This window comes from Ochlerotatus camptorhynchus, unplaced genomic scaffold, assembly GCF_037179485.1.
Source record: "Ochlerotatus camptorhynchus isolate MF236.1 unplaced genomic scaffold, CSIRO-AGI_Acam_v1.1 ptg000274l, whole genome shotgun sequence".
Classification (NCBI taxonomy): Eukaryota; Metazoa; Arthropoda; class Insecta; order Diptera; family Culicidae; genus Ochlerotatus; species Ochlerotatus camptorhynchus.
Window position 1 is genome coordinate 6,739,644 of NW_027040763.1, and position 21,762 is coordinate 6,761,405.

Sequence of the window (21,762 nt, forward strand, 5' to 3'; positions counted from 1 at the left end):
TTACTAACTTTATTTTAAGTAATTTTGTAATCCAAACAATGAATATCGGCTCCGCAAAGTTACGGCAAATGAGCCTAAATAATAAACGCATTATGTAAAAGAAAAGATTCAATTATAGGTTTTAGTTTTAAGAGCTATACTGACATGCAGGTATAGAAACCTTGTTTCAAATACTGAATCGCCAATGCAGGAACAATGTAAAAACACTTAGATATATATCATAACAATTAAGGCTGGTAAGTTACTGTAATACCTGGTGCACTTAGGTTAAATTTAAATGTAATTTATTTTGAATTTGGTACAAACAAAGAGTTAAAAGTTTTCAAACAAAAGCAACTATTTTGAAAACGCACCAGATCCCCGTTTCATCTAAGAGTGTCATCAATTCCCCCGAACTGAAACGGGGATGTAAGGTCTTTCGAAGCAACCATTCACTCCCTCAGTTCAGTATGAGTATATAGTTTCGATTTATTAGTCATCATTGGCAAGAGATTATAAGCATCACATTTAAGCATAAACCACCCTTTCACCTCCGACTGGAACCGCAGCGATATGCACCGAACCTGGAGTAGCAGCTAGCTGCTTGGAAACTGGAACAACTGTTGACAGATAACCGCCATGATTATGGCCATGGCCAGCCCAACCTTGAGATTCCGCTCCATAGGTTCCCCAAGGAAGTCCATACGGATACGATCTGCCCAGATTAGCCTGAACTACGGTGTTGTGACCATAGGCTGGAGACCAAGCACGGTTGTCGTATGGGTAGCTGGACAGACCTTGTCCATCCCAGCCGTTCCATCCGTTCCACGAGTTCCAGCCATTGTTAGCATATGGCCAGGCAGGTAGTGCCGCCGGCTTCCCATATACTCCGTAAGGTGGCCACACTGAAGTGCTTACAGGTACCGCAGCCGGAGCATATCCGGCATCAACAGCTGCCAAAGCGATGGCAAGAAATGCGATGAAGAACTGCAGAATTAGGGTAAATCATTAACTGAATTGATACAGATGACCTTAGGTTATACCTTCATTCTGAATAACGCTTACGAATCCTTGATTGAACCGATGTTTCGAAGATGGGTTAGCAGTTGACTGATGACAAAGCCGAACTCGACATGAACTTTTATACCAAATCAGCTGATTTTAAATCGGAAATTAAAGTGAAACGGTTCACTTCCCTGCCAATTCATAGGTCGCGTCAAACCACGCAGGAAATCGCCACTTTACGAAATTATTCGATTTTGGGGCAAACTAACAACCGAATCACTCAGCCATATCGGTGAAGGCGAAATATTGGTAGCCCAAATTGTCAGTAATTTGAGGTAGACAGAGCCACTATATTTAATTGATGTCAGTCATTCTCCGTTAAGTTCGTATTGTTCAGCCATTTAGCATAAGCCAATTAACTAATGACGAGACAAAGATTGAAACTATCTTGATCTACTATAGTTGTGTACTTCCATCGTAATTTTTCAAAGTCAAGAAATGTGCATGACACCATTCAAAACACCTTAACCATGCCATTGCAATGAAAAGAATGACTTCCGACCACTAGTGTCAGCCATTATAGAAAAATTACACTCAATTCAATTACACATTCTAACAAAGCCTCTCCATCACCTTCCAATTCCGTCCATTGGCCAGAGCTTACACAAGAACGTACCACCAAACCGATTGAATTTCAAATAAATAGCACACCTCCGTTTCACCCGCCTCCGGCATCAATTAGTACTTGTTGCCCGCTCCGCGACCTCTAATCCGGGTTCTTTGGACCCTCCGTCACCGCCGCCCGAGAGGTAAGTTCTTTCCTACAGCTCGCATAAATCAAATTTCAAACTCAAACCAACTGCCCAACCCAACGGCGCCGGTGGTGTAGTGGTAAGCGTGATTACCTCTCACCCCAGCAGGCCTGGGTTCAATCCCAGTCGGCGCCGCCGGGATGTTCTGAGGCATAACATCTCTGATCACGCCTTCCTTCGGATGGGAAGTAAAGCCGTTGGTCCCCGGTTCATGAGTTGATGGGTCGATAGGTAGGGTCCAGGTGTGGGAGCTGCCTTCCTGGCACGTCGGTAGCATTGGTGCTCAGCACGGAAAACAAGATCGACGGAAAAAACAAACCAAAGGAAAAAAAAAAAAAAAAAAAACTGCCCAACCCAAGTTCTGTTTTCGTGTCCACGCGTTCGAGCGCGTCACTTTGGCGGCCTTTCGGCACTGACCATACTCAACGTGCTCGCAGTTCTCGGCTCGCTGCAGCCAGGCGAAGCAATTTTGGTGGAACAGAAAACAAATTACCAACCTTTGTCTGGTCCGCGCTCTACATACAGGCATATTTTATGGGCTTTAGATTAACGGCAGCAGGCAGCCGCGTGGTCGAGAAACGTTTCCTTATTTCTTGTCAAGCTCAAGCACGGTGCCAGTAGGTATAGTGTTAAACTTGTCCGGGATTCGATTGGCGTGTATGAAGAGATATTTTTTTTATGAACCCCTAGGATAGTGAAAACCGGAGTGAAGGCAGTGGCGTGGCATGCGAGGGTCATAAAATGTAAAAGCTTTGCGATAAATGAACTTTTGCGATAGTTGATTAAGCCGGGGATTTGGGTAAATTATCTGCAAGATATGTGATAAAATTGAAACAAGTTTGAATGTCCACCACCAGAACTTAAAAATGCATTATACGATTTATCTAATTATTGGTGTGACAATAATTTGTTATCGATAAAATTCCGCATCAAAACCGATATTTCAAAGCAATTGCTGTAGACATATCAATCTGATTTTTTTTATTATAGATCGTGCAGGCATTTTGGCACATAAGGCTCGATTTCCCAGAACATATAAATTCAGAAGAAATTAATCGATGTGCAGCAGAAGGAGTTAATTCCAAGAGTAAGAAATGATTGTCGATCATGTTCAATAAGATTTTCCAATACCTTTAAGAGACAACTTACTGTCAGCCTCTGAAGGTGTCAGCAATGTTGATCATCAAAAAGTGAGATTGAGTTGTTTTGTTTTGACTACGACTCCCTGCGTCAAATTTAGCACCGCTTATTTAAATCACTTCCAGAAGTGATATAAGATTTTAAATGTTCTCACTACATCAGAACTTAAAAAGACTTTCACAACCTATTCAGTTTTGCTTGATTAATTTCGAAAATTACTGAAAACTGCTTTTTTATCCTTGGTTTGCCGATAAACAGCGAACGATTACAACAAGACTGAATGGAAGAAGCGTTTAGTTATGCATCCCCTTTTGTATCTTAGCACCAATCATTGGCCAATGTTGCCAAAACAGTTTCATGAATATATTATATAAAATTAATTAAAATAAGTTCTAGCATTGATCGATGCATCTTTTTACATAGCAACTTCACTATTTATTGTTCAGGAATATTTTATTTATCCTAAAGATTAAATCATCGCCTAGAATACATTTACGTAACTTCCCGCATAAACGCGAACCATAATTTGACCTTACCGAAAACGGTTAAAAATTGTTTAGAATCCCTGCTAAAGTTTAACTGAATTGGTTATGGAACTTTATATGAACGTTTGTGTAACAAAGTTTTAACCTTATGTAGGGGAAATGGATGTAATGTCGGCCTAAATGCCCCTTATTTGGGTCCATACATAATTTCAGCAATCGACTAAATTTTCAATACCGACCAAAAATATCCATAAGTACCGTCCCAATGACGCGTTCATCTAGATAAAATTGATCAATAGCAGATTTTTAGCGATGGGCCCAATCTTAAATCCATATTCCAACATTAGAGCCATTTCCGCTATTATGGTTTTTTGGAAGTGAACCTTACAAGTAATGGGTTGTTAAGAACCATTACCATTAAAAATTCTTATTTTCTCCATACATTTTCGGAAAGAAAACTAGAACATTTTAACTTATGGTTTGAGAATTTTAATGGTAATGGTTATGGTAGTGAGTAAGGTCCATGGATTGTTTTGTATTGTCGGTCAACTTTACGTGGAATATATCGCGAAATGATAATCATTAATTTGAAAGCAACCAAATCAAGATATATTCCACATAAAGTTGATCGATGTTACAAAATTATCCATGGACCTTACTGACTACTTTACTGACTACCATTACCATTAAAGTTATAAAAAGGTTCTAATATAATTTCTTTTCCGAAAAAACCAAGAATGAGGAATGGTAATGGTCCATTTCCAAAAAACCATAATACATAATGTTGAAACTTTATCACACAAACGTTCATGTAAAGTTCCATAAACATTTCAGTTAAAGTTTAGCAGAGATTATAAACAATTTTAAACCATTTAAAATAAGGTCAATGTAATTTGGCGAAGGCCTTGTAGTCCTCTGCTGTCCGAAGAAGTTGTCTCCACTCTACTCGATCCATGGCCACACTTCGCCAGCCTCGTAGTCTGCGAAGGGTCCATAAATGTGTGTTCTTCTTCTTTTTGATATATTCTTCAATCATCATCATTAGTATACACAAGTTACTAACGACCCCATCATATCATCCATCACACCAGCCATCATACCAGCCACAGTACAGCCAACAATAACATCAGTCAACACACCACTCTGCATGGTCAGCACTTCAGCCAACCACCCGATCATTGCACCAGCCAGCAGAGTTAACATTCTAGCCAACACCTCGAATTGTCCATCAGCCAGCGCAGTCAGCATTCCGGCCATTAACCCAATCGAAACCACCCGATCGATATCACACCCGGTCAGCACATTCACCAGGGTAAGCAGCCACGGAACCGAAGTCCACGATAAACCACCAGCATAATCAACCTCAGGAATAGGCAGACAGCTCCGAGTAAACAGCAACAGGCAATGCAGCATAGGCAGTTTAACAGGTAGAACCATTTTTATGGGCATGATCATGAGCATGATTGACCGCCCACGGTTGCTACTCTGTTATTGCCAGACCAGCTGTAATTACACAGAGAACCAATAGACGATGCTTGGGACTAGCAATCATCCTAAATGTGTAAAAACTGGTGATCTCGAATTAGGCAATACCAGCGCCAGCCGCGCCTGAACGCAGGTCAAGAAAGGAATGGGTAGGAATGTGTTGACGTGACACTTGCTTTGATGGAAGCCGAGGAGTCCTCTGCACTTGCTCGAGGAATCAATCACAGGGATGTTGGGTAAGAGGGTTGGATTTGCAGCATGGTTCGTTTTGGTAAACGATAAGCTGAATTGATGTCCTAACGATCGTATAACGCGAAGGAGCTTGAGGTTCAACCCACGGTCTTCTGCTCAGTAAGCAAAAACGTTTGGCACTAGGCAGACGAGCTCCTTTTTAATCATTGACGAATCTTGAATGTGGATGGGCTTGAGATTAGACTCATGATGTTCTACTCAGTAAGCAAAAACGGTTGCTCTAAGGCCACCGAGCCTCTCATATCACATTATAGTGTTACTCAAGTTTTTATAACAATTCAAACCCGGCACCGACGACAACGAAAAGTTTTACAAAATACACGATAAACAAGCGATCTTACCATGCATTTTTAATATGAAAGGATCTGGGACCGCGTTTTTCTCCTCCTTTTCTCCTAGCAAGCCACTGCAACCAACGATCTTTGAAATCCTAAAACTAAAATCTACGAAAGGCTTACTTACCATTTGTCTAGGATAAACACCTTTGCCCGGCACCTCCACTGGTTCTTGATGTCCGCTATCTGTCACTGTTTGCAAAATATCTAATAGCAAATACCTTTGTTGTAATACTTCCTGTATTGCCATGGTGATCTGGGAGGAAGTTCGCATCTAGTGCTTTCCCGAGGAACCGTTCACGGCCACCAGCTAGCGCCTGTCCAGTCGTGGGCGTATCCAGCGAGACATCCTTCAGCATACTCACAATCTCCGTCACTCGATGCAAATCGCAGGCACACTTACGCTAGTTACAAAAAAAAACACCCGTGCAAAAAACGGATCCAATAAACGTCACTCTTGCGAAAGCACACCCGTCGTCGTCGAACGGCAAAAAAAAGGAGTCGGTGGGCAATTTTGTGATACGGATTTCCAAAATCAAACGGGAATGCACGAATTTCACCACACCCAACTGCGAAACACGTTCAGAAGCACTTATGGTACACTTTTGTTCGAAAACACTTAATTTTAGATCCATTTAAACATCAACCAATAAACTAAAATTAGAATTATCACTCGCGATGCCACAAATTTCTGGACCGGGAGAAAATATCAAACCACGCAGTAGCGATAAATCTCCTGTTGCTTGCAAACATGATGAATCATGTTTTCTTTCTCGATTCTAAAACTTCTCGGAAAGCGAGAAAACCACCACTCACACACGTATAACCGTCCGGGAGGCAGAGTGCCAGCGCTAATCCGGCAAATGCAGCCGAAAACTATGAAAGCGAATGCACGCACAAAACAGAGAACAAACTTAATACATAACCGTATCCAAAGGCGTTCGAAACTCGACTCCCTTAACAGGTAGAACCATTTTTATAATACCAAAAGCTCACTCAATGTTTAGCGTTAGTTGTGAACAGTTCAATTTAAAAACGTTAATTTGAAGCTCCAGGACGTAATTCACATATATCAACACATTATTAGTTTGGAGATTTCATGATTTTAGAACGAAAACTTCCTGAGTAAAACACTTTCACTGTATTTACACGCAATCATATAAACAAACTCAAAACTACTGCTTCCCAAAACTCTTGGTGAACAAAATTGACCACTTTGTCAAGCAGTTTTGGCGTGACTTTCTACCAGCGATTTCACAAAACTGGACCAACTAATTTCTATTTTTTTATAAAACGCACAAATGTTGACTACTTTTCTCGTGATTCTAGAAGAAATCTAGAGCAAATTTTCATTACGTCGAAAGTAACTAAGGTAAACAAAGTCGAGCTATCAGTGTCAATCGATGCTCCTGCTGTTACACTATATACTGTCCGAATATAGGATCACATCCCATTTTTAAATTTATTTGCCAGTCAAATTGCTTTTTGACGTAATCACCTTCCGATCAAAATAGTTTTCGATATTACTTAAGTCACCCGATTTCTATGGAGATCCGTTTGCCTTAAGTAACAGCACTGAGAAACCCGTGAAAAGTGTACGTTCGTCGTTTCGCTTTCTCATTATTAAAGTGAATAAATCGAACTGTTTGTTGCTAAGATGATTTCGGTGGTCCTAAAATGATGAATGGGCTGCACGTAAGGAGACGTAATTGATAATTCTCCGGAATATCCTGCTAAATACACTTTGACTTAAGTAACAATAGGGGCATGAAAGCTAGCGATTTGCATTAATATGATTAAAACCCTGCTGAACATGTTAAACATTGCTATCACTATGAGATTATATGTGTTTAATTGGAAATAGGAATAACTTTTCGGTCATCAAAACTAAACTTTATTTTTCTCGGATTGGTGCGAATGTTACTTACGACATAATGAAAATTTGCTCTTGAAATAATCTTAAAACAATGGTTTATTTCAAAGTTCGTTCAAACGTCATTTTAACTGCTCGTGAAGTGGCTAATTGAACACCAAGAAAACCACTTCATCTTTACTGCGTTGCTAGCAATTGTAAAAGTATCAATCATTGAAAAAGCGTTGCCAGATGTATTGCCCCTACCAATAAATTTAAGTTTAATTAAACAAGGAATTACGAAGTTAGACTCATTAACATTGATGGGTGAGTGTATTAAATGGGGAATCATAAACTGAATAAATAAAACAAAAACGACCATTTTAGGCAACACCATCGGGTAGGGGCCTCTCTCACCTTTCCGAAAATGGTATTGGTTTGCATGAGTGTACTTTAGTTCGCGTGCAAAGGACCTTACAAAGTTTCTTTACAAAAGCTTTTGTGACGTTATCAAATGTTACGCCTGATTTTACCGATCCAATTAATAGAGTTACAGAAGATTGAGTTAACAGCAGAGATGGCAGCAGTGCACGTAACCTGTTATTCGCTTTCTCTCGCAGGGGTGTAACACAATTCCACACAGCACGGTCTGGCAATGTGATATTTTTGTCCACAATATCCTTATGTACTAGGTAGTGTGACGCCACATTTGATGTTGTATTTCAGTGAAGGAAGAAAAGAGATGGCTAAATTCACCTCACCATACCAGTTGATATTTATGAATCCAATGAATTTTACCAAAACATTTAGAATTGATGATCGAAGAATATTTCAAAAAGAAGAAGTAAACAAATTATTTACACTTTGTGGAACCTTAATAACGGGTGTCCACTAAAAAATGAGACTGCAAATAATTGTTCGAGGGAAATGACCAGTGAAGTTAAGTTCAAACTAAGGGTTAACTTAAGTCTTCAAGCTTAGTGAATATTGACGTACGCGTATCTTAGTCATGATAATGGAACATGGCCGTTGGACGGCTACCTCATCGATTTTCCGGATGCAGCTTTTGATCATATTGGTTAGATGCTTGGTGTCCTTGTGGAAGAGTTCTTTAATTTTGAAAAATGTATCGTTTTTTATACATCATCTGAAAGAGCTTCGTTTTCTGAGCACAGCGATATTTTTTACGAACCCACACACTTTCATCTCGATTTTTAAATTAAGATTAAAAGCAAAATCTTCACTGTTTGACGCTAAACTAACAAACTGGCTGCCCCTAGTCAGTTTGTTAGTTTAGCGTCAAACAGTGAAGTTGTTATTTTGCTTTAAATCGAGATGAAAGTGTGTGGGTTCGTAAAAAATAACGCTGTGCTCACTGGAACTGGAACTAGAACTGGAAGTGGAACTGGAACTATTTTAAATAAGTAAGGTGATAAATAAGGTGCTTTTGGAAACGTAATCGTACTTATTTAAATAGTTCCAGTGACCAAAATTGATGAAATTTTGGGTTTGGGTTCCATTTTTAATGCAGATTACGAATATGCATTTAACTCAATGCCCTTAAAGAACCCAATTACCTTGCCCTCCGGCAGATTTGTCGGATTCCGGTCTTTTGGTACATATGATATATTTTAGCTTTCCGCCGTACTTCCGGGTCATTGTGATCTCACGGTTTGAATTTGCCCGTCAGTGTACTCTGGAGATCTAGTTCCTTCCTTAAGGTCGGCGCACAATAGATACGTTTTCAGGTTTTTTGACAGTTAGCCCATGCATTATCTGTCAAAAAACCCGAAAACGTATGCATTGTGCGCCGGCCATTAGAGTCTTGCAGATGTGTGACTTCGAACAACGGAACATTCTGGTTGCTTCCCGTTGACATACCAAACCCTTGTTGTGCAGCGAGCAGAGCGTCTTCTTATTCATTTTCTTCTTTGGATGGACACTACATCTCTTCTGGGTTACAGTCATGGATTCCAGGATACGATACACGGTGTATACTGGATCGTTGTATAGCGGGTGTTAGGCTTCATCACCTAAGGTGACATTTCTCTGCGAACGTTTTTGTTCTGTTAGGAAAGTATTGGAATCATTCTCATTTTTTAGTGGACATCCGTTAGTTCTAGTTTGATAATCGCCGTAGGAAGTACCGTTAGTATATTTAAAATTGACCATCAGCCTCTGAGACTATATGAATTGTCACGTATTTGAGATGCTCGATAACCCTAGATGGATCGGTTTGCTTAGTGAGCAGAATATCATGGGTTTAATCCTAAGCTCTCCCACAACAATATAAACCGCCATCGTTGGGTTCTGTAAGCATAAAGCGCAGTTAATAACCAATAGTTGAATTGTTTAAACCATGAGTTTCGGAAAGGGTGTATGCGTGATCAGTTTGGAAGACATTGTTGACAGCTTTCAGAGACGATAGTTTTTGTTTAACTGCAGAAAGATATAAATCGTCGCGAGTGCGAATTAATCTCCACGACTATCGACCGTCGTTGGAGTAGTCCTCAGAACTGACCAAGTGGCCCCCCAAAGTGCATTAGTGTTTTTATCACATATGGCTGGAGTAAATTGGATCATTCGGGTGAGACGGTTTCTATTTGTTTGTTGAATTTTAATTTAAACAGGATTGATATTTAAATTTAGGAGCTCGGGTAGTTTAGCAGCTACCACTTTTGCTTACTGAGTAGAAGTTCGTGGGTTTACTCCTAAGCTGCTCGAGAACAAAACAATTACTATGGTTGCAACCCCTGCTTAAGCGAATCCTAACCCATCTCCTACCAAACTACCCAACTCCGTAGCATCTATGGGGGTGTCAGGCGTCGCTGACCTCCCGTTAAGTAGATGTTACATCAACAATATCCTTCCTTTCCCCGTAACGGAGAAGATGGGCGTGGCCTGCAATGGTAATTGTCATGCTTTTCCTGTTCTGAACTTTGATTGGAGAACTATTCACTCCCAAATAGTTTTCTTTAAGCAATCAGAATATGAACGTTAAAGTTGATACATGACAGTTGCCAATATGCAATCTACGAATTACTCCTTTACACACGCAACGCAACGCAACATCCGTTAGTTCTCGTTTGAGCATCTTTGGGTCAAGGATAACTTATTACAATTAAAGGTTGTTGGTATCAATCTTTCAAACACGAATTAATAAAAAAAAAAACTGATTATCAGATTTCGGGTCACACTTTCCATTACTCCTTTAATCATGAATTTACAAAATTAATTGAGTATAGATTATAACCATTAATTGAATCATCAATTTTAACCATTAATAGGCCAAATTAATTGACGAAAATGAGAACAGCAACGACTGACTGTAACAAAGTCGCCTCATTCAAGTGCATGCACTCAATCTACTTTGACGATTGACGAAAGCATGGATCATCTTAAATTGATAAACGCTTGAAATCATTCAATTGAGAGTAACCTGCAGAGTAACGGGGATCGACATTCCATCGAAAACCCAGTTTTCCAAGTAAATAAATGAAATTTGAAACGATTTATTCTATTTTGCTGCAGGAAAAAGCACATTGTGTTGTGGCTAAACATTTTTGATTTTCTTTGAGTAGGTTTGTAAGCTGCGTTTGAAAGATAATACATTAATTCAAAAATGGTATGCTTTAAAAGAGCAATATTTAACATTGAGATCAAATTCATCATTAACGATCACCCAGCAAAAACTTCATTTAAAAATAATAATTGATGATTTTGAAGAGTGCTTTCTGCCAAATCGTTAGATTACACTAGTTTTCAGCATATTTGAACTTTGAAATGATCCCATGTTAAATAGTGTGCTGAATCCAAAAATGTAGTCAGAAAAAATTCCAGTAGGATAGTTTTCTAGATACAACTAAAACATTAAATGTTACTTAAAATATTGTTTTCGCTAATGTTAATCTAACTGAAAAATAATGACCAGTTATTCGAAAGCAAATTTTCTCACCTTTCATTTGGCGTTAAAACAATTGATATAGCTTAATTAAAGCCAAAGATATTCCAACTTATAAAAACACTTTTTTAAGTGAAATATATCGTTTTAAGCTGTTCCTAAAAAACTGTGCTACAGAGATTTTTTTTGACTCTATTTTTATATTCAACGCACGATTTTACATAAATATCATACGATTTTACAAATATCACAGTCAAACATTGAAGTTAATTTATTCTTTTACTTTTATTTGCAAAGTTATAAACCACTTAAGAATTGTTTTGAAAGCTAATCATTGAAACATGATTTTAACAAGTGACTGAACTAGAGTATCTTTACCACACTACCGCTGGTCTGAAAAAAAAAACCATTTACACGTGTATTGTATATATAAATAAGCCTTCGCCAGTGCAACGTAAAATAATTTTCAATTGTGTTTTCATGACTGATGTTCAGTCAAACTACACACTAAGAAAAATAAATGCAAATTAATATGCCCTGAGATGGCCATACACGAGCGTCAATTTTTACATCATATTAAGTCATATAAGAGGTAAAATCCAGCTAGATCAATCGTACTTTCCGGCGAGTAACGATCTTTTCAGTCTTGTAGCACTTAATTTAACATGTTTGTTTACGTCTCACCCTTTATGTCAAAGATGGATTCCGTTACGCTTAAAATTAATTATTTCCAAGTGTGTATTTCTCTTTCGGAAACGATACCTGAACATGTGCAGGAGGAGATTTGGAAAAAATATTGTTATAAATAAGATCATCGAAACAAAATGATTTTCATACATCCACATCAAATCTTCACTTTATTAACATACTCTCATCAGGTAGCACAAAAATGTAAAAATCCTCAAACGATATCAAATTCAGGTAACTTCTGCGCAGCTCAGAATTTACAGAGTTCCCACAGCGGGTTCCAGATTCAGTGACTGCTGGGAAACGGTATGTCCCGGAAGTGGAGCATCATGGACGGCACCTCGGTTGGCAGCCAGGTAGCGAGCCTCCTTTTGGGCATAGACGGCCACGGCCGGTTGGTATGCGTAGGCAGTTGGGACAACGGAAGCGTGGGCAGCATAGGTCACGGCTGGAGCATATGCACCCCCATAGGCAGAGTACGCCAGTGGGGCTCCCAGATTCTGCTGAACAATGGTGCCATGTGGAACGCTGTAGGCTAGCGGTGAATAGGCGGAATAGGCGGAATAGGCCAACGGAGCCCAGGATGCTTCGGCGGCGGCGAGGGCCAGGGCCATCATGACTACAGCTGCGATGCACTGCGTGATTCGAGAAGAAAATTAATTGATTTGTAATCAAAATGATAATTTGCAACTTACCTTCATGATTGTTGGTTTTGGAGGGTTTGCGGAGAGGTAGAATGTAACAGTTCTAAAGACTGATGTGTTATGCTTCCAGAACGAACTAGAGTTTGTTTTTATATTAAAAATAGTTTCATCCATTGGCTGACGCAAGACATTAATTTTTCAGCACCAACCACAATAAATAGAACAAAAACTAGTTAAACACTCTACACCCATGCGAAGGTGGTTATCAATCCATTACATTTTGATACAACCATTTACTCCTTCTTGCAAAACAGGTGTGTTTTGATACGTATATAACAAGGAACCGATCAAATCGAGACTGGGAGACAATTTTGGCAGTCCGTATGTGCAGCCGATTGACATTTACGAGTAAGTAATGAAGCAAACAAATCTGCACTACTTTCCAGTTTGGGCGTCGCTTCCATTCAAACTGGATTGATCCTGCTCCACTAGAATCTACTAATGAGACCGGTCATATAATTTATTACGTTCTCTGCTTGAGTGAGTGCTTCGCTTGTGACGCCACCCCCCATCACGGGGGAGAAAGGTCAGTTGTGTGAGTTGAGGATAATCGCAAAAGGGGATTCAAGTTCAATTGTCCGCGGAATAAGTCCGAGCCAGAATCACTTCATTCAATATACATATGGATCAGATGCTTTATATTTTTGACGCGAATGGATTCGCATACATAATGTCGTATGTAACCAGCTTTGAGTATGTATTTATTATTCCTATTCTAGAATTCGTGTCTTGAAAATTCTAGCGTTCTTGAGTATCAATCCGAAAAATAAGTCCTCCTATAAATACACAGGTAGGTCTATTCTAGAGACATAGTTGAACTGCCAAGGCATCCCGCAACAGTCTTTCCGATTTTTCAAATCATCCTCAAAGAAATCAATCATGAAGGTACGTACATAATCACAATGATAACAAAAAATGCAATCTTCATCCACTTTTCTCATCCACACAGTGCATCGCAGCTGTAGTCATGATGGTTCTGGCCGTTGTTGCCACCAGCGAGGCATCATGGGCTCCATTGGCATACTCCACCCCGTATACCACCTTGGTTCAGAACAACGCCTACGCTCGCTATGAGGCTGCTCCCTGGGGATATGCTGCGGCCCCAGCGGTGTCCTATGCTGCCTACAACTACCACCCAACTGCCTACGTTCATCAGCCAGCTGTTCCGGTGGCCGTCTATGCCCAGCAGGAGGCTCGCTACCTGGCTGCCAACCGTGGTGCCGTCCATGATGCTCCACTTCCGGGACATACCGTTTCGCAGCAGTCACTGAACTTGGCCCCAGCTCCGGGAACGTTTTAAACTGTTGTGTTGAGAGATGATGAATTGAGCTGGATGTGAAATCAGTGTAAATATACCGATAGAGTTGTTTGGAAATGTGAAATGCTTTTTTCTTGTGAATGATGCTATGAGTCTTGTTATATTCGCGGCACTAAGTACAGTCACCCCAGTATTTTGGGTCATCCACAATTGTGGGCCACTTTCATTTAATTAACATAACTGACTGACCCATAATAGTGACTAGCTGGCCGATAACACTGGGGTGATTGTACATGCCAGGGCAGGGTAAGACAAACCACAGTCAATCTTTAATCGATCACAAATTGATTTTTATGCTTTAACTTTTGTATTTCTTATCATCCCATGTATTTTTACTGAAAAGTACCAACACGTCAATTCGTGAAAAGATATTTTACAGACGGGTCACGTCTCAATGGATCCACTGGCTTCGGAGTCTTCAAAACTCTAACACCTTCCACAAACTTCAGGAACCTTGTTCCGTTCATGTTGTTGAGCTGGCAGCAATCAACTTCGCGTTGGGGATGATTTCCAACACGGCGACATTACTTCATCTTCTCGGATAGTCTCAGTTCGATTGAGGCTATTCGGTCGATGAAACCAGGTAGGCACTCATCTTATTTCCTTTCAAAGGTAAGGGAGCAGATGAGTGTGCTGGTCGAAAGATCATATATGATTACCTTTGTATGGGTCCCCTCATATTGCTCAATCCCTGGCAATGAGAAGGTGGACTCTCTCGCAAAGGTGGGCAAAGGAAGGTGAATTTTATGACAGGCAAATTTTACACCATGAATTTTACCATTTAGTGCACCAGAGTACCCTTTCGAGTTGGCAAACCGATTGGGATACTGCGAATCTTGGACGGTGGTTACAATAAATTATTCCTAATGTTTCTTCGAGTGTGAAGTGGTTTCGGATACACCAGGAGGAAATAAACCGAGAAAAATAGCGATTTAAGGAAAAACGAAATTGAACTTTATTGAAACGTGTTTTACTTTTGTTTACTCTGAGCGAATGATGTAGTAGAAAAACGCACAGGGGCGTACCAAAGGTAGGGGCAACTAGTACACTGTGGTTACACTCTTAACACCCCTGCTTAACCACGGTAGTCTCCAGTCCCAGCCTGGTGCGGAGTCCTCTGAAGGCGGTGACCGAAAGACCCTTTGTCATGATGTCTGCTTCTTTCTCTGAAGAACGCACGAACTTGATGATGATGACACCCTGCTGCACAAGATCACGTAGGAAATGAAATTTGGTGTCCACGTGCTTGAGTCGACCATAGTCCTTCGAATCCTCAGCAATGCGAATGGTGGACTGATTGTCCTCAAAAACTGGAATGGGACCCTCGATTGAACATCCAAGATCTCCAAGCATCCTCTTCATCCAAACGACCTGACACGTGGCCGTACACAACGCTGCCAGTTCTGCTTCGGTGGACGATAAGGCGACCGTTTGCTGCTTGCGTGTAAGCCAGCTCACGGTGCATCCGTATACCTTGCAAACACATCCCGTTACAGATCGCCGGTCCAGGTTGTTGTTGGCCCAATCTGCATCGGAGAAAACTTCCAATAACTGCACGTTTGGCTGCTTCCGATAAACCAATCCAACATCCAACGTGCCTTGGACGTACCGCAACATCTGCTTCAAATAGGTCCAGTGTTCATCGTTGGGACACGACTGGAATTGGCTGAAATAGTTGATGGCAGCCGACAGATCCGGTCGAGTAGTGAGTGAAGCGTACATCAGACAGCCAACCAACTCCCGGTACGGCTTGTCTGTTCGCTGACTCTCGTCTCCCTTAGTCAACTTCAAGCGATGCTCGATCGGCGTTGACCTCGGCTTGGATTCGCTCATCCCAAAACGCTTGAGCAAACCCTCCAAATAGTCCCGTTGACTGATCTTCAGTACACCAGCTGCACGGTCCCTGTCGATCCTCATGCCTAAGAACTGCTTGACCTCACCAGCATCCGTCATCTCGAACTGCTCGGACAATTTCCGCTTGACCAACTGCAGAAGCTTCAGCGACGGACTCACGATCAAGATGTCATCGACATACAGCACTAGAATGACTTGCTCCTTCCCAGATCCGAAAGTGTAAAGGCATTGATCGTTGGCACTGCGAACGAAACCCAACTGCTCGACGAAACGATGAAACTTCTCATTCCATGCCCGCGACGCTTGTTTCAGGCCGTACAGTGCCCGGTTCAGCCGACAAACGAGTCCACTCCCCTGCTCAAACCCGTCCGGTTGAGCCATAAAGATTTCCTCCTTCAGCTCGCCGTTCAAAAACGCGGTCTTTACATCCATCTGATGGATATGCATTCCGCTTTGGTTCGCCAACGCCAGAACTGTTCGCAAAGTGTCCATCTTCGCCACAGGAGAGTAAGTCTCCCCATAATCAAAACCTCGCTTCTGGCTGAAACCTCTAGCGACCAGTCTTGCTTTGTACTTCGGGCAGCCGCCAGATTCGCCGTGCTTTACACGGAATACCCACTTGCATGAGATCACCGAACGTCCTTCCTGTTTCTCAACAAGCGTCCAGGTGTTGTTCCGCTTCAGCGAGTTCAGCTCATCTTCTATCGCAGCTTTCCAATCCTTCCAGTCATCGCGTTTTCGCAGCTCAGCGATGGTCCCTGGAATCTCATCAACGTAGTTTACCGCACTCAACGCAAAACTTGCGTATCCCATCTCAAAATCCTGATGCCACGCAGGAGCATTCCGCTTCCGCTTGGGTCTACGTAGTTCGCCACGCAGTTCGCCCTCAGCTTCCTCTGGCTCAGACTCGGTATCCTGTTCCTCAGACTCCTCTTCGTCGAAACTTTCGAATTCCCCGTCGGATGTTTCCCTTTCCGGGTCCACGGGTTGGACACTGACTCCGTCCTCTTGATCATCGTCTGCTGAAACACGGATAAACTCGTCTCCGTTGGAAAACTTCCTCTCCACGAACACATTCTCCATCAGGTTGTCCTCAACAAAGTCCACATCGCGCGCTACTATAATCTGCTTCTTCACGGGATTCCAAACCCGGTACCCGTTCTGGCTGTATCCCAGAAAAATGCCTTTCCAGGCTTTCGCATCAAGCTTACGCCGGAGCTCATCCGGAACATGAACGAAAACCTTGCTACCGAAAACTCTTACCTTCGATACATCCGGCTTCCGGGACTCCCATCGCTCGAACGCTGTTTGCTTCGTGTTCAGCGCACTGGTGGGGCTTCTGTTAGTCAGGTAGGCCGCTGTCAGCACAGCTTGCCCCCAGAACCTCTTTTCGACACCTGAATCCTCCAGCATTGCCCGAGCCTTCTCGACGAGGGTCCGGTTCAACCGCTCGCTCACGCCGTTCTGCTGTGGCGTGTACGGAACGGTCCACTCGACTTGGATTCCTTTGCTTCGGCAAAACTTCTGGAATCGCTTGTTCTTATATTCTCCGCCATTGTCACACCTTAGACGAGAAATCTTCTGGCCAAACTTCGCGGAGACCAGGGCCTCATACTCTTCGAAATAGTCCACCACCTGATCTTTCGATCGCATCAAATAGACCACCGTGAAGTGGCTCCAATCGTCCGTAAAAGTGACAAAGTATTTCACTCCGGACAGCCCTACCGGCGTAACAGGGCCACACACGTCCGTATGTATGAGTTCAAGTACACGCGACGACCGATTACCACCGGACGCAGAGAACGGTTTTCTCGTCTGCTTACTGACGACGCACGAATCGCACACAATCATGTCCCGATTGTCATTCGCGGGGAACATGTTCATTCCCGAAACCATGCCATCCTGAACTAACTGCTTCAGACTGTTCTCGTTCAGATGGCCGAACCGTCGGTGCCACAATTCTGAACTCTTCCGAATTTTACCGCACGACAACAAGGCATCACCGGCATTGTGCCCAACCGAGTAGAAATCTAGTTCGTACAACTTTTCGCGACGAGACGCACTCGCGACGACTTCGGAACCTCGATAGACTTTCGCTTTCCCGGACTCGAACACCACACGCATACCGGCTTTTTCCACCTTTAGCACTGAAAACAAATTGCAGCGAAGTTTAGGTACGAACAGTGCATTTTCGACCGTGCACTCAATCTGTTTCCCGTCAACGACCGAAATCACTTTCACTGTGCCGGCATGTTCGGCCACAATCGTCTCACCGTCCTTTGCAATCGCAATCTCGACCGGCTTCGCCATACGATGCAATTCGCTGAACAGCTCTCTGTCCCGGACGAGATGATCCGTGGCACCGGAATCAATAAACCACCGGGTACGATGCCGGTCAGACAGATCCATTCCGCCGCTTACACCGACAAAACAAACTCCCTTTCCGTCGTCCGCTTCGGCAACATTGGCTTTCGACTTTTGCTGCTTCTTATTACCTGCCTGCTTTTTCCGATCCAAGCAATCGATCTGTTTATGGCCTTCCTTCTTGCAGTGAAAACAAATCAGCTTCCTCTGCTTCACCACCTTTGATCCGGAAAAAGCTGCTTCTGCACCCTGCGAGGAAACCAATTCCATACCTCGCCGCTTGGTTTCTTCGTCCAGCAATCTGCACTTCACAAACTCGAGCGACAGGTTATCTTCGGGCATCGTCTCGAGTGCCGTGACAACTCCGGAATAAGAAGAATCGAGCGTCAAGAGAAGGTGGCAAACCACGTCCAAATCCTCCAGAACAGCACCAGTCGAACGATACTCACGGACCAGCTTATCAAAACGAAGAAAATGTTGCTGTAGATTTCCGCCTTCGAACCGCAGCTGCAGCATCTCCCGCTTCAAATGCATGCGGCTCGCGATGCTACGGCGCTCGAATACCCGATGCAGGGCGTCCCAGATATCCTTGGGGTACTGCTTGCCTTGGATATACTCCAACTGGGAATCGTGAATCCTCGAAACCAGCAGGGACTTGCATCTGCGGTCTTTCTTCATGCGTTTCTCCAATTTCCTCGCTTTTTCCGCTTTCACTTCGTTCGTGTCGTTTTCCAGGACAATCAGGTCCTCCATTTCCGCTGCATATGTCTGGATGCACTCCACAAGCTCGTGCTCTTCCAGGAGAATCTGCATCCGGAACTTCCAGGCAGCGAAGTTCAAGCCATCGAACAACGGCAACAACACACGATCGAACTTTTCCTCCTCCATAACGAAAACACCGCACTTCCGATACTTATCCGATAAAACGCGACCGGGCCCAAAACCTGAAGTGGTTTCGGATACACCAGGAGGAAATAAACCGAGAAAAATAGCGATTTAAGGAAAAACGAAATTGAACTTTATTGAAACGTGTTTTACTTTTGTTTACTCTGAGCGAATGATGTAGTAGAAAAACGCACAGGGGCGTACCAAAGGTAGGGGCAACTAGAACACTGTGGTTACACTCTTAACAGAGAGGGCTTGGGCTTAAGTCGTGACTTTATTCGCGTGATGAGTAGACTTATGTCCAACCACTACTCGCTAGATGCGCATCTCCATAGAATAAGCCTCGTGGAAACCAACATCTGTCGGTGTGGAAACGGTTACGATGACATCGATCACTCGGTTAAATACTCTCGAGGCCCAAGGAAGACAACCCTATATCCCTATCAGAGAAATGTTGGCAACCCGCGATCTCTGCTATATGCAGTCGATTTGTGTTTCTGCAAATGTCTAGTATAAGAATTTGATTCGTTTGTCTTATGTATCTCTTTATTAGTTTTTGTTTGTCTCGTCCCCCGTCTCGATGAGTCTCATCGTCGCCCACTGGTCACCATAGCCGGCTGGACTCCAGACGAATCTAGAACCACACTGCCGTCCATACTGGCGACATCGCTCTGATGAGCCAACGCAACCCTACCCCCAAGCTCCTCCCCTTATAATATCCTTCGAAATTGTACCCCTTTAACCTCGGGTAAGCCACAAGTATTCGGCCCAACTTCTACTAGACATAGAATTAAGTGGATTTTGCTACAAACAATGAACAAATAACGTATTTGAGCCTTCCAAACGAACTTTTGTATTTCAAATTTACCGTGAAAATATCCTTAGAACTACGTTTGTGTATTGTAAGATATTAACGGTTTTCTTTTTAAAAATCGCACTTTTCAAAAAATTACAAAATTGGTCACCAGCTTATTTACCGGATGCGATTCCATTGGACTGTCCCGTAAGAGGTACACTGAAACCTCCGCTGAAGAAGTCCTTTCTTAAGCAGTGTTCAGGTACCATCTCTCTTTTTACGAAGTAAATCCCAAATATTTAAGAAGGAATATCTAAATAACGTGTTTTTTTGCGATTTTGGTTAACTGTGAAATACTGTGAAATACTTTTCTCAGTGTGCCCCAAGTGTGCCGCAGCTGTGCTGGCAGCGCCCGTCATTGTACCGACTTTATTTTTTAGTGAATAGTGAATATTTGGCTATGCTTAGCAACCAGGAATTTCTCGTCGGCGCCGGTGGTGTAGTGATAAGCGTGATTACCTCTCACCCCAGCAGGCCTGGGTTCAATCCCAGTTGGCGCCGCCAGGATGTTCTGAGGCATAACATCTCTGATCACACCTTCCTTCGGAAGGGAAGGATAGCCGTTGGTCCCGGGTTCATGAGTTGATGGGTCGATAGGTAGGGTGCAGGTGTGAGAGCTGCCTCCCTGGCGTCGGTAGCATTGGTGCTCAGCACGGAAAACAAGATCGACGGAAAACAAATCAAAGGAAAAAAAAACCCGGAATTTCTGACAGTTCGAATGTTTTTAAACGGATTCGAAGCACCAAGAGACTGGAATTGCTACAATACTTTGCTTCAATTTCAAGTGCTTGTTAGTGGACTTGATAAGGACCTAAGACAATAGTAGTATGAAGAATAACAACGTGAAAAACTCCGCAAGGGAGACCGCTGCCGGGGAGCCGAGGAAAGTAAGATCGTGAAATTATTGGACACTACCACATTGTTGCTTCGAGTTCGAGGAAATACGTAGAGAACGATGAAAAGCGATTGTGTGGGAAGTTTTACCGGCTCCCACAGTCATAAATTTCGTTTGTGATAAACGCAATAGCCAAAGATGCCCCCGGGAAAAGTATCTTTGCGGAACGCCTTGCTCCAGCATTGTGATCTGCGATCATCAACGTGTGATACCTCCTATCTCTGTCTTGACAAACATATAACGCGCTGACCAACACAAATGGTATCAGCCACAACTAAAGTAATCCCATTCCATCCGGAACATTATGCTTCACGCCTCAGTTTTTGACTAACCAATCCCATACCTTCTTCCCCAAGCCCACTCGGGTTTTCCATCTCAGTTAAGTTTTATTTTCCTGTAAATATGTAATGAAGTCATGTTTTACGATTGAAAAACAAAGAATACTGTTTATATCTTGGCCTTGATCTTGGCTTTAATGTGAAAATGTTTCTGAACGAATCCAATTCAGTTGTTTGAGACATTTTTTTTGTTTCTACAAGTCAACTGGAATGTAAACAGTGGTAGTAATATAGCAGTGTTGCTAGTTTTGTTTAAATGACATGTAAGTTTCTGACCATGGGTGCCAATTAGTGTGCCCAGTTGTGCCCATAATGCCGAGTGATCAACCTTTTGAAAATACCCCACAATATGGGTATTTTTGGAATCGGACTGACGTATAGAAACCGGAAACCCATGTCTAAAACCATTTTTAAATTCAATATGGTGGCTTCCGGTTAGAGAAAAACTGGGGAATACTGTATAATGCTCAACAATATGCGTATGTTTGTATTAAAAATAATAAGTTAAATTAACATTTCTTATAAGGAGTTCTTTTTTACGAAGTAAATCTCAAATAAAGAGTTTATTCGCAGTTATTTGACCTACGAACCCCCGGTTTGGTTCTTAAATGGAGG

At 42.4% G+C, this 21,762-nt stretch overlaps 2 protein-coding genes and 1 pseudogene across 2 annotated transcripts; 1 reads left to right on the forward strand and 2 right to left on the reverse strand.

Annotated features, from left to right (window-relative positions):
• Positions 1-488: 488 nt before the first annotated feature.
• Positions 489-9,004, reverse strand: LOC135705822 (uncharacterized; annotated as a pseudogene).
• A 3,082-nt stretch (positions 9,005-12,086) lies between these two features.
• LOC135705878 (adult cuticle protein 1-like) lies at positions 12,087-12,708 on the reverse strand. Its single transcript, XM_065227731.1, has 2 exons — positions 12,629-12,708; positions 12,087-12,568 (listed from the first exon to the last, which is right to left on the reverse strand). Exons 1-2 carry the CDS (start codon positions 12,632-12,634, stop codon positions 12,191-12,193), a joined length of 384 nt encoding a protein of 127 aa, XP_065083803.1. The 5' UTR covers positions 12,635-12,708; the 3' UTR covers positions 12,087-12,190.
• Positions 12,709-13,473: 765 nt separating this feature from the next.
• On the forward strand, positions 13,474-13,977 carry LOC135705879 (adult cuticle protein 1-like). The gene is made up of 2 exons (XM_065227733.1): positions 13,474-13,522; positions 13,587-13,977. Exons 1-2 carry the CDS (start codon positions 13,517-13,519, stop codon positions 13,935-13,937), a joined length of 357 nt encoding a protein of 118 aa, XP_065083805.1. The 5' UTR covers positions 13,474-13,516; the 3' UTR covers positions 13,938-13,977.
• The last annotated feature ends 7,785 nt before the right edge of the window (positions 13,978-21,762 follow it).